Source organism: Medicago truncatula, chromosome 6 (genome assembly GCF_003473485.1).
Source record: "Medicago truncatula cultivar Jemalong A17 chromosome 6, MtrunA17r5.0-ANR, whole genome shotgun sequence".
NCBI lineage: Eukaryota > Viridiplantae > Streptophyta > Magnoliopsida > Fabales > Fabaceae > Medicago > Medicago truncatula.
In genome coordinates this window covers 7,118,396-7,131,797 of record NC_053047.1, presented here as the reverse complement: position 1 = coordinate 7,131,797, position 13,402 = coordinate 7,118,396, and the positions used below count along the sequence as shown (strand labels likewise).

The window sequence follows — 13,402 nt, the reverse complement described above, 5'->3', positions numbered from 1 at the left end:
TCTTAGTGGTTATTCAGTTGTTATCTGATAAGATGAATTTGGTGTTGAATAGGTGATATATACATATATATGATACTCAAGGTGATTATGGTGTGTTGTTGATGTTGTTGATGCTTGTGACTTATACCTTTATATGTTTACAAGATAATGTGTTGTTGATTAGGGTGTTAGATTCAATGGTTGATTTTAATATCTATATTTATTGTTGTGAATCTCACCCCTTCTGCTTGAAAACGTTGCCCTTCCTATGGGTAACTTGCAGGTGACCCTGAGTAGCTGGTGGTGGCTCAAAGTCGTGTCTAGGGCTCTGATACGTGGGATGGGATTTATATTTATTGTTATTGTTGCTTTTCCTTTCCATGTATCAAATTTTGGAACTTGTGGTGTGGAGCCTTTTATTGTCTTTGAACAATGTTGATGAATTATGCTAAGGCCTTTAATGCCGTAGGATGTTGTTGGATTGAAAACTATTCCGCTGCTATGTTTTAATATTTTATCAGGTGGTTTGATTAAATAGTTTTATTTTCTATTTAAGAATTTTGAAATTGCAATGTAGCATACCCGTTTGGTGAAATACTCTGATGATTATTGTTATTTATTTACTTTTGGGTAACGGGGTGTTACAATTGAACCCGTCCCAATTTTGTCCAAGACATTCTCCTTAGTTTTAGGTCAAGAAAGACAATTAAATCTCCCTATCCCTTCTGATCCTACTACTGAAATACAACCTCTTGCTATGCAAATTCAGCCTTTTTTTTAAATGGTGGAGGTCGTGGAAAAGGCCAATTCCAAAATAAAGGAAGGGGTCGTGGTGGTCCTGGCGATCGTGGCGGTACTCGTTTATGTACTTTTTGCTGGCAAAATAACCATACCATTGAGACTTGTTTTCTCAAGCATGGATACCCTCCTGGTTTCCAACAAAAGAGCAATAAGTCATATGTTAATCTTGCTGCCAATTCTGCCTCTGAACAAGCTTCAACTCAAGAAACAACACAAAATAACCCTTCTTTAAATACCATCTAGGAACAATACCAACAAATTATTCATCTCCTTCAAAATAATATGACTTCTTCCACTACTAGTATTGCTCCACAACAAGCTGCTGCCAACTCTGTCCTTTCCCAATCTGCATCCATTCATTCCATTTCATCTCCACAAATGGGTAAGCAATCTGTCCTTTAGATCATGGATACAGGTGCCACCCATCATATTACTCATTCTCTTCAAAATTTTACTAGTTATAAAAGTATACCTCCTTTTACCATGGGGTTACCTAATGACTATAAAACCAATGCTACTATCTTAGGAACAGTAAAACTTTCATCTGATATTACTTTAACAAATGTGTATTCCATACCATCTTTTAATGTTAATTTAATTTCTGTAACTAAGTTACTTACTTCTTTGGATTGTCATGTTACCTTTCAACTTAATAAGTGTTTGATTTTGCAGAATTCCACCAAGAAAATGATTGGTACAGCTGAGAGACATGGAGATTTGTATGCTATACAAGCCCATGCCTCAGTTTCTTTACTTTCTCCCATGCTTTCTTGTAATTCTGTTTCTAATAACATGGATTCTGCCTCTTTATGGCATTGTAGATTAGGTCATATCTCTGACGCTATTCACAAATGTATTGCTTCAACTTATCCTTTTATTTCTTACAAGAATCATAATAAAAATACTCCTTGTGATGTTTGTCATTTTTCCAAACAAAGAGTTCTTCCTTATCCTAATAGTGTTACTCATTCTAATAACATTTTTGATTTGTTACATGCTGATATATGGGGCCCTTATGCTACTCCTTTTGTTTCTGGACATAGATATTTTCTCACTCTTGTTGATGATTATAGTAGATTTACTTGCATTATTCTCATAAAACTTAAAAGTGAAACTAGAAAACACATTATTAACTTTGTTTCTTACATTGAAAACCAATTTAATATCAATCTTAAGTGTTTAAGAAGTGATAATAGATGTGAATTTCTTATGACTGATTTTTTTCTTTCTAAAGGGCAGTGGCGGAGCCAGACAAAAAGGTTTGGGGTGGCCGCAATTAAAATAAACTAAAATATATAAATCATATTGCATATAACACATTTAAGTTGTAATAAACCAAAAAACGATCATTCAAAATTTAAACTACATAATATATAAAATCGATAATTAGATACTTAAAGTGACACTTTACGCTTTCCGAGTAACTTGAAATCATCGATAATTGACTTAGAACTTATACATGCACTAATTTCCCTTTTAATATAAACTAACATGTTATCTGCTATGAGTAACCCAAGTCTCATATTGTTTCTCAACTTAGACTTGATAATTTTCATTGCTGAAAAAGATCTTTCAATTAAGACGGTAGAAATTAGAAGGGTCATAATAAGACGCAACAACCTATCAAAAAAGAAATATTTTTTTTGGTCAAGATAAATAGGAAGTCTCTAAATATGCTATTTTTTTTAAGGGAATTTTATTGCGTTTGTGTATATTAATGTTTTAAATCACATGATTAAATATTAATTATTGAAAGAAAAAAAAAAGCAAGTTGTAAAAGGAGCAAAGAAACGTGTAACAAAAAAACTTCAGCATGCCATTTAACACAAACCCGGCGTGTATGTCTCCTGCCATCTCTCCGCTCCATTTTATGCCGTCAGATTAATCCAGCGATTGAGAGGAAAGAGAAAAAAGTGGCCACTAAAAGAGATAGTTTTCAGTTTCCAACACTTTTTTCTTTACTTCACCGTTGCCACAAACGCCGCGGCTGCTGCTACATGATTTCTTTCTCACTTTCTGCTCTAAAACTTAGAGTATCTCATAGTTTTTCCTTATATTATATTATATTGTATTTGTGAAAAAATATTCTTTCTTTTCTGAAGGAGGGTGACATTTAAAAAGAACAACCGGGAAACCAGATCTTAAAATCAAAAAAAGGGATTCCAGGGTAAAAAAAAAAAATTGAAGATGGGGTGGCGGTGGCTCCCCCCTGGCTCCGCCACTGCTAAAGGGATCCTTCATCAAAGATCTTGTGTTGAATCCCCTCAACAAAATGGAATTGTTGAGAGGAAACATCAACACATTCTTAATGTTGCTAGATCCCTTTCTTTTCAAGCTTCTTTACCTACTAATTTTTGGCATTTTTCTATTTAACATGTTGTTCATCTAATAAATAGGATACCTACTCCTCTTCTTAAAAATACTACTCCTTATAATCTTCTTTTTCAACAACCTCCTATTTTTCTGCATTTAAAATCTTTGCCCCCTGGTATTAAAATCTCTAATTCCGATACTAGAACAACCAAGGTATGTGAGCTTCAAAAATCTATATATGGCCTCAAGCAGGCAAGTAGACAATGGTATTCTAAGTTATCTGAATCTCTCATTTCCTTTGGTTATCTACAATCCTCTTCTGATTTTTCCCTTTTTACAAAATTTAAAGATTCTTCATTTACTACATTGTTAGTATATGTTGATGACATTGTTTTAGCTGGAAATGATATATCTGAAATCCAACATGTTAAATGTTTTCTTATTGATCGTTTTAAAATCAAAGACCTTGGTTCCTTACGATATTTTCTAGGTCTTGAGGTTGCTAGAAGCAAACAAGGCATTTTACTTAATCAAAGAAAATATACTCTTGAACTTTTAGAGGATAGTGGTAATCTTGCTGTAAAATCCACTCTTACTCCTTATGATATTTCTTTAAAACTCCACAATTCTGATTCGCCCCTTTACAATGATGAAACTCAATATAGAAGACTCATAGGCAAACTTATTTATTTAACTACTACTCGTCCTGATATATCCTTTGCTGTTCAACAATTAAGCCAATTTGTTTCGAAACCTCAGCAAGTTCACTATCAGGCTGCTATTAGAGTTTTACAATATCTGAAAACTGCCCCTGCCAAAGGATTATTCTACTCAGCAACTTCTAATTTGAAACTTTCTAGTTTTGCAGATTCTGATTGGGCAACTTGTCCTACAACCAGGAAATCTGTAACGGGTTATTGTGTGTTTCTTGGATCTTCTCTCATTTCATGGAAATCCAAGAAGCAGTCGATCGTCTCCAAATCAAGCTCAGAAGCTGAATATCGCGCATTAGCAAGCCTTACATGTGAACTGCAATGGCTAATGTACCTCTTTAAAGATCTGCACCTCTCTTTCTCTTCTCCTGCTTCTGTTTTCTGCGACAATAAATCAGCCATCTACCTCGCACATAACCCCAGTTTCCATGAACGTACTAAACACATTGAAATAGATTGTCACATCATTAGAGAGAAGATTCAAAATGGTCTGCTGCGACTATTTCCCATACCTTCTGCTGCGCAAACAGCCGACGTACTTACAAAACCTTTACACAGTCCCTCGTTCCTTACTTTCATATCCAAGCTTGGCCTTGATGACATTCACAGTCCAGCTTGTGGGGGAGTATTACCTACTGATATTACTTGACCAAATGTGTAATTAATTGTAATTGATTGTTACTTGGTCAAATTAATTTAATATGTAATTAATTGTAGTTATTGTGATGAGCTAATCTGTATTGTTACTAACGGCTCTATAGTTAGACTATATAAAGAGAAGGTGTTCTCCTTCTCTATATATGTACAGAAAGCAAACTTCTCATATATCATATTAATACAATTTTCATATATTTCTATTCATTAACTTTTCTCTTTTGGCTTGGTAACATCAATATCATTAAAATAAAAGACCAAATTGTTCAAAAAATCAAATGCAATCAAATAAGTTTAGAAATAAACTTCATCAACCACAAAAGATATTCAAAATATTAATAATTGAAATACTTATTATCTAAATGGAACAAATATGATTTTAATTGGTATTTATTAATTAATGAAACAATGATAGGTTCATTGCTTGGTACAATCTTTTGGCTTAAAAGAGATAATGTTGTTCAGGGTATCAAAGCCAACCAAAAAGTTTTGTTGTGCTACATTCCCATATATGACAAAGGGAACGATAGATGAACTAAAAGCAAAGCACATAATCTCGTGATTAATTTCAATAAAGGTGTTAACAGCATTCAACGTGACATTAGCACCACGAAAATGAGCTGTTATTATCGGAACCTTGTCTATTTTCAATGTTGATTTGTAGCAAAGACTCAATTGTTGATTAGGATCCTTAACACGCTTTAACTTAATCATAGATGCCACTGTAGATTCTAACTGAGAATAAACATCTTCTGGCAAAATAGTTAATGTTGATCCAGAATCAATTATTGTATTTCCTTCCTTATCAGGTATTAAGGAGGAGTCATTGAATTTGATAATGTGGTCTCCCACGCTAAATGCTTCTAAATTTGTGAAGTAACCTGTAGTACCAACTAAGGGAGTCGAGACAACTTCAGGACCGGAAACTACTGCCGTGTCTCCAAAATTTAGTCTGCTTGAACTGTTAGCATTTGAAAATAATGGCACGAGACAATAAGAAAATTTTCCATTAATCGAAGAACTCAATTGAGATATTAACGATAAAGGTCCGCGTCCAAAACCTATTATGCCAGAAGTATTCCCTCCCTCCGTTTTTAAACTATTTTTGTGCCCACATCCTATCACTATTCTTGAAAATGAGATAGGAGATCCGTCGTTAGAGTTTAAAGTGAGTGTGTCAATACCCACATCTCCTTGTGACATTGACTTAGATAAATATGAAACTTTATATTCACATTTTCTTTTATGATTGGAAGAGCAATGGCTATTTTCGAAACGTTTACATGTGGGAGAAGAGCAATGAATGTTTTTATAGGTTGAAGATTTTGAAGGGTTAAACATTGGAGATGTTTGGTTTAAACATGGTTTACACGGCTTACATTGAAACCAAATTCCATCACTACCTGTATCCATAGCACCATAAAGCTGGAATGGTGGAGTACCGATTGAATAACTCATGACATAATATGGACCCATATAATCATGTGCTATTATAGTGGGTTTTGGCATGTCATTACGTGAAAAAGAAAGGACATGATTGAGGTAATGGGCACGATTAATGGAATGATTTATGACACTTGAAACTCGTTGTATTTGAGCTTCTTTGCTATTGTAAAATGGTGATCTTGATGAGGTGGGATGGATGAGTTCCATTTTGAAGCCATGATTTTGAGTCTCGGTGAGAGATACTCCACAAAAGCAAAAAAATAAAAGAGATAGAAATAAATAAAATCTCATTGTAACACCTATAACTAAAATCGATATTTGTGGTTAATGACAACAATGAACAATGTCATTGTTTTTATAGGATCATCATTCGACATGTATTTATATAATATTATTTTAAAATATTACATTATCTTTAGTTATATTTTTAATTAAATTTAAAATATTACTAGTTTAAATTTTTAATAATTTTAAAATATTACTAATTTAAAATTTTACAAATTTAAAATATTACTAATTTTAAATTTATTAATGCAATTAAATGATATTTTGACTGAGAATAATATATTAAACACTATAATTTTTTTTTTTGAAGGACTATAAAATTATTATGTTGCAATGCATTTTCTTTCAAATGTTAAAAGTTCAATGTTAAATATATAGTTATCTTAAATTGTTCTATTATTTAATATAAAATTTCACAAATCTTTGTTGCAATAAGTTAAATATAAATTCCAGTCAATAGCTTTAAAAAAGGTTAATATAAAAAGGTTAATATATTTTGTGCTTTACTAAAAGTATAAATTTATCATCACCAAATAAAGTATAAAAATATTTAAAATGATGAGATTAAAACTTTGTTGTGAATAACAGACAGTTGGGTACAATGTATTCCTTTCGGGTAATAAATGAGATGTTAGATCACATCAATGATTCATATTCATAATAGAAACCGGTGGTTAATAAACTCCTATCAAACGACTAATTGTTAAGGAGAATATAAGTTTAATTCTTGGTTAGGGTTTAGTTACCGTAGGGTCGAACTCTAATTTTCTAAATCCTCATTCCCTTGAAAATGTAACCTTCAAAATCACATTATTAGTTTTCAACCTGCTCACAAACTCGACTAACACTATCCACCCTTAGAGGGCCTTTGTTTCAAGGACTTAAAAAATTATTCCTGCTTTCTAGGAATAACGTATCTGGAAATATAAATATAAGGCGGGAGTTTGACTCTCGAGTATTTTTTTTTTTTTTAAAATTGTTTGGCACACTCTTTAATATTCCTAGGAATGTTGGACGCTATTTTCTCTTGAAAAACAAAAGTATACAAAATTTCATAGGAACCCGCTTTCGAATCCTTTAACTTGGGAATAATTTCATGGAAATATTGGTAGTTACAGAAAGTCATTTTATTCCCAGGAACCTTTACAGGCAGACTAATGATTTCTCAATCTCATAACAAACATGGGTATTCCTTATCCATGTTTTCCAGGAATGTAAATCTTAAACTCAGAAACAAACACCCCCTGTAAACAAATGGTACTAATAGGGCACTATTTTAAGATCAAGCAACAAACATCATACAAATTCTTTTCCTTAGTGTTCTGTTATTATTTCTTGGTCCATACAAAATTCACATAAAAGAAAAAAAGTTGCAGTTCATAATGAAGTTCCATTGCATCACAATGAAGAGCTGAAGACCTCATTTCAAACATCTTAAGTTGAATGTCAGATGAATCAGTGTATATTCATAAAACTGTTCCTGACATACATCGTGTCGTTCAAATCAAATAGTCTAGATTCTAACAGTGCCTTCTCAACCTTGTTTTAGATTGTATTCTTTCTTCATCTCCTCCAAGACAGAATCATTGGTGCTGTAAAAGAATTTAGAGAGGAACAAAAAAAGATGTCAATTCCACATTCGTAGTCATACAAGTACACTGACACGAACGCACGACATCAAGACTATATTAGCCTTTTAAAAACAAAGTTATTGTAAAGATAATGACGATCACGAGAAAGAATACTAAGAGGAATCATTTGAAATGCAATCCTTATATAAATAATCCTAAGATAAGAATATGAAAATGAGCCTCATAAAAAATGATAACAAACTTTATTTTCATTTTTTCTATTTGTCTCAAAAAGTAATAGATCTAATAGAGGGTTAGGACTGTCCAAGAAGGGACCGAACAATAACAGTGTTGGCAGTCTCTTGGCACATGTCCAAGACACATCTAACAAGGCATATCTGAGAAGTGCTGATGTTCGTACGAGTCCGATACACCGTCACGGCACTTTGGAAAGGTGTATGCGGTTCATAGTGTATAGGTAATTAAGCATATGATCACCAACACAGAAATATACAACAGGCAAATCAAATTCAAATGATAAAAAAGTATGAAAAACAACCAATACAAATATTTATTCAATTGTTGCACTGACACTTATGAGTGAAGGCATGTCCTGGTGTCCGACACAACACCAACACTTGCGATTACATTGAATTATGTTATTTTCTCAAAATTTTATCGGTGTCGACGTGTCAGTGTCGTGTCTGGTGTCCGTGTGTGCGCTTCATAGTAATCAAGATTTATGAAAGAAATTTACAAGTTTTGCCAAGGTCTTGGACATATGCAATCACCAAAACTGAACTGACAGAAAGTAAACAATAAGAGGGCCTAAATTACAACCAGTTGTACCATCATGCTAACAAGCTTGTTATATGTCAACTTTTTTGTTTTCATGATTTCAAAATTAATAAAGATGAAACGAAGAAAAAGAAGAAAGAGAGCAAGTTTTATTTTTCCAATCCAACACTTTGTGGCATGCACAAATGAAATAATATAAATCATATCAGACAGTCATGCTTTTGCTATTTCATAGTTCTATGAAATTTGACAACACAAGAATCTTCTTAAGCTGTGAAAGAGCCGTAATGATTTCATGCGACTACACCCCAATTTCACACAGAAATAATTTTGTAAGCGAGTTAACTCGATTATGATACCTAGAGTCTTAAACTCGTACAATTCCTAGTTAATTCAAGAGTTTAAGAACCATAATAACTAGGTAAGTATACATGTCTAATGTTAGTGATGGTAAGTTTGATAAATAAAAAGGATAATTTATAACTATCAATATCACTATTTTGTATCACCATGAAACATTCCAAAATACAGTATTTTTGTTTTGTTTTCAAATAGTATAGAAAGATTTAAAACGTGTATATACTCCGTGATGAGCAGTAACTATGCAGTTATGATGGGTTTAATCTTAATATTCGAGGTGAGGTTGTTTAAAACGCCAACGAAAACAACCAAGCCTTATCCCACTAGTTGGCATCGGTTATATGGATCAAACGACACCATAATACTCTATCATGAATAACATCTCTATACCAACCATTGATCTCTAGGTTGTTCTTTATAGTTTCGTCTATATTTCTTTTTGGTCTTTCTCTGCTTCTAGTGATTGAGCTACCCTCCATCCGATCTACTCTCCTAACTTGGAGTCTATAGCCCACGGGTCTCTACCACACTTGCTCAAACCACCTAAGTTGAGATTCAACCATCTTTTCAACAATAGATGTTACCCTAATTCTCTCTGAATGCTATCATTCCTAATCCTATCTCGTCCGGTATTTCCACACAACATTCTCATGTGGTCACAGTTTGAAAATACGGATCATTCATTATCACCAATGTCATTATTTTTTTACCACAATGAAATGGTCCAAAATGCAGTATTTGCATTCTCTTTTCATATAGCTAATCGATAGAAAGACTTAAATGCAGATATTACATGATGCATCCATGCAATGTATGAGTGTATAATACTGTTCTCTGAAACTAAAGTGAATATTACGCTTTTTTGTTACTATTGTTCCAATTGGCAAGAATTGAATCTTTTCCTAGATCATCAACAGGAATACATCTTTACATATCTTGTATGAGCAAGAGAATAAATATGATACAGAAATTTTCATGGTTAAAATCAAGTAAACACAGGTTATATGTAACAGGACATTAATGACTATAGCAGAAACAACTAGCACATGTGTGCGTGTAACTACAAGTTTCTCCTTCTCAGGATCCCCGGTGCTGCAAAATTTTACAGCTAGAACATGCAGAAGGAAGTTTACTAACATGCAGAAGAATATGTAAGGATATATCTTATTAAGTTTTCAGCATTTTTGTAAGTCTCGATTAAGTTGATGAGAAAGCTAATCAATTCACCAAGACATGTCACTGAGCTTAAACTAATATTCGATTATTTCTATTTAAAATTCATAGCAACACCACGAAAAGCACATTCACAGGCATAAAGAAATGAGGATATCCATACAATACAGGGGATAGAAAGCGATTACATTCATTTGACAACAGTAAAAGAAGTCTTTTCACATTAGACAAGATTGTCTACTACATAAATTAAACAATGTTATTATAGCCTATCATCAATCTAGTACTATGATCGACCATTAAATCTACATATCTCTTCATAGTTTGAGCTAAAATCTACCTTGATCATCATGTACTTCTAATTATTTGCCTACAATCTCAGGGTCGGCCAAGGGCAAGGCTAGTGAAGCCTTTGCTTTAGACCCCTAACTCAACCTGCTCCATCCCTTACACAACCTGCTAATTTTATAGTCGCGCCTCCATGTTGATGCCTAACAAAAATTGCACATATAATACCCCTTCCATCAATTGTACACTCTAAGGTCTCTCCTAGCTTTAGGAATGAACTTAACGTGTACTTTGGAACCGCACAAAATTTGTGCTTTTTTTTTTCTTCCAGATATCTAAAGTCATTTGTGGTGGGGAAAGTTTCTCCCTTTGACTTGTCTAGGGACTAAACCGCAATTTACTGAATGTGTGAGATTTGTCGCTATATTCGCTGAATGCATCATCGAAATTACAAAAGCCTCTCTATACGTGTCTTTTGTTAGTAATTTTATAGGTCAAATTGACTAAACGAATCCACATTCAACAAACAAAAGACACATTCGATGACCAAACCGACAAAAGAAAGAAGCATTTAGGTATGTTTCTCCAGTTCTTAACCCAAAATAAAACAAAACAATCGAAGAATAATTCTAGTAATATTTCATAAGACAGCTTACAATTGATGAAGACAACTATTCAACTCTTTAGCTACTTTCCGACATTGCCAAACAACAGAAAGTGTTCTCCCCATAGCACACTCAGCATATTTCTTTGTGTAATAATCACACTCTTTAAGTGCTTTCACCTTCATTTTGCTCCGTAAAGCTGTAAAATTGATCATAGCCCACCATTCCAATATCACCATTAAACAATGTTTTGATCATAAATTTGAACGGCATTTGAATTAAACCCATCTCTTCTTCCAAAAACACAATGAAAAATGAAAACTTTAGAACGAACATTTTATCTATGAAGCACCGACACAGACACCAGACACGACATTGACACAGCAACACCGGCAATAATTTAAAAAATGACATAGCTGAATGTAATCACATGTGTCAGAGTCGGACACTGTCACGCCTTCCATCAAAAGTGTCGGTGCTAAGGAGCATATTATTGAAATGGATAAAGGTATGTTTGGATTGACTTATCTGAGCTTATCTACTGTTTGGAAGAACATGTAAAAACAGCTTTTAACATACTAACATTGTTGATAAACTGTTTTAGTTTATTTTCATAATTTCTCCAATATAGCTTATGAAAACAGCTTATACGAAAACAATTTAACTTTATTTTATCTTTTCCTATAAAAATAGCTTATACATAAGTGCTTATCATGGTAAGTCTTTGTTAGCAGCTATAAGCTACAAAAAAAAGTTTGTCCAAACGGGGACTAAAACCCAATTGAATGAAAATGATGATAACCCACCACATCAATTTCACTATGAAATCATTTGATCATAATTTGAAACCCATTTATGGATTAATGAATATAAAAAATACCATTTGAAATAAACGCATTTTTGTTCGTCAAAATTGAAACTTTTTTATGAAGAAAAAATGGGTTTTGGGTTAGAGTTTAGTATTATTATGGTACCTTCTTCGACTTTCTTCTTCACGTGATTCTCGCGTGCTTCTTGAATGTAACCACCCATTTCAACCTTTGAGGATTCAGAAGAAGAACAGCGGCAGCCTCAGTCGCAGGAGCTGAAAGGAAAAACAACCAAAAACTGAAGAATGAAAAACTTCTTTTTTGTTTTTTTGAGGTAAAATGAAAAGCTTCTTTGTTTTTCGTTTTATTTTTGTCTATAATAATTTTTTATCGGGGTAATAACCATTTTAATCCTTTCCCTGAAAAAAAAAAAAAAAACTCATTTCAAACCATTTGCTTAGTCCAAATGGTAGATGTTAGATATCATCATTATCAGAATGAGATTGAGATGATTCGTCAATGATTGGACGGTGCGACTTTATCATACTTTTCGAGAAGGTAATAGGAGTGGATACGTTCACACTAAACTTGGTGCTAGAGCTACTAGTAACTTGGTGATTCTCAACAATCCTCGATTGAGCCTCAGTTGGTCCTTCTTGTGGATGCCATATGAGTTTCATACTCTCATGCTTAGTCTTTATTTTGAGCTTTCTTTCTCCTTTTTGACTTATTTTTTTCTCATGTAACCAAAAAAAGATACTATGAATTTATTCGTAGACTCATCCTTTTTATTTACATTGAATACACGCATTTTCATAAATATTTACCACCTATGGTCTTTAACTAGTGCCTTAAAACTGCTAGTTAACATTTCCCAATAATAAATCAAAAAAATATGTAAAACATAAAAAACGTGTTGCTTAAGACTATAATATCTATCTATTATCTTAAACCAAAAGTTGTTTTTAGCACCCTTAATTAACTCTTGTCCTACATTTCTTATCGTCCATTTTATGCTCATGTTTCACTAGAATGTTACGTTTTAAAATGGTTTTGTTCATTTTGATACTACTGATTTTTCCCACTCTTTGTAATTCACAGCATAGCTTTTCAATTTTACGATGGATTTGTTAGGTTAAACATGAAAAACTTTTAGAAAAAAAATGGAAACATGAAAAACTTTAATAATTATAATATTTAGAAAAAAAAAACCAGAACAAATACTCTTTGCGTGCAAATTCAAATACTAATCCCTGGGGTCATATATGACTGCAATAGATGACAAAACTCTTCATCAACATATTTAACACGCTTTCATTATTAAGACTGAATTTGAACGCAACATCTGTGATTAAGCTTGAAAGAGACTCGCATCTTAGGTTTATTTAAAAATTCCTATAAAAATTAGCAATTAGTTTTAAAATTCCATTCCATAAATCAAGGTATAGATTATATATTTTTGTAAATAAAATTAAGAAAATTAGTGTACCAAAAAAAAAACATAAGAAAATTACACTGATAGTAATAGGTTTTGGAGAGTGTCCTGTTGTTTTCAAACAACATCCGTTAATCCAAACTCAACTCTCAACCTGATTGACTGACTGACC

At 32.8% G+C, this 13,402-nt stretch overlaps 2 protein-coding genes across 3 annotated transcripts; both read right to left on the bottom strand.

Annotated features, from left to right (window-relative positions):
- Positions 1 to 4,877: 4,877 nt before the first annotated feature.
- LOC25479728 (aspartic proteinase CDR1) lies at positions 4,878 to 5,663 on the bottom strand. Its single transcript, XM_013587819.2, has one exon. It carries the CDS (start codon positions 5,661 to 5,663, stop codon positions 4,878 to 4,880), a length of 786 nt encoding a protein of 261 aa, XP_013443273.2.
- A 1,773-nt stretch (positions 5,664 to 7,436) lies between these two features.
- On the bottom strand, positions 7,437 to 12,144 carry LOC25479729 (uncharacterized protein DDB_G0275933). 2 transcript variants are annotated; one of them, XR_005642260.1, is made up of 4 exons: positions 11,961 to 12,144; positions 11,038 to 11,185; positions 7,634 to 7,783; positions 7,437 to 7,571 (listed from the first exon to the last, which is right to left on the bottom strand). XR_005642260.1 is itself a non-coding variant. In XM_024774744.2 (3 exons), the coding sequence occupies exons 1-3, from the start codon at positions 12,016 to 12,018 to the stop codon at positions 7,726 to 7,728; spliced, it is 264 nt and encodes an 87-aa protein (XP_024630512.1). In that variant the 5' UTR covers positions 12,019 to 12,144; the 3' UTR covers positions 7,437 to 7,725. The 2 variants fall into 2 exon arrangements, 1 of the variants encoding a protein (XP_024630512.1); XM_024774744.2 differs by having other exon boundaries at positions 7,437 to 7,783.
- Between the last annotated feature and the right edge of the window lie 1,258 nt (positions 12,145 to 13,402).

What these genes read in the sequence shown, in the direction of transcription:
- LOC25479728 (XM_013587819.2), bottom strand. Translation starts at nt 5,663, where the DNA reads ATGTCACAAGGAGATGTGGGTATTGACACACTCACTTTAAACTCTAAC.
- LOC25479729 (XM_024774744.2), bottom strand. Translation starts at nt 12,018, where the DNA reads ATGGGTGGTTACATTCAAGAAGCACGCGAGAATCACGTGAAGAAGAAA. An exon ending in GAAGAAGAAAGTCGAAGAAG is followed by an intron (nt 11,186 to 11,960) that starts GTACCATAATAA and finishes TCAATTTTACAG; the next exon opens with CTTTACGGAGCAAAATGAAG. An exon ending in AATAGTTGTCTTCATCAATT is followed by an intron (nt 7,784 to 11,037) that starts GTAAGCTGTCTT and finishes ATTCTTTTACAG; the next exon opens with CACCAATGATTCTGTCTTGG.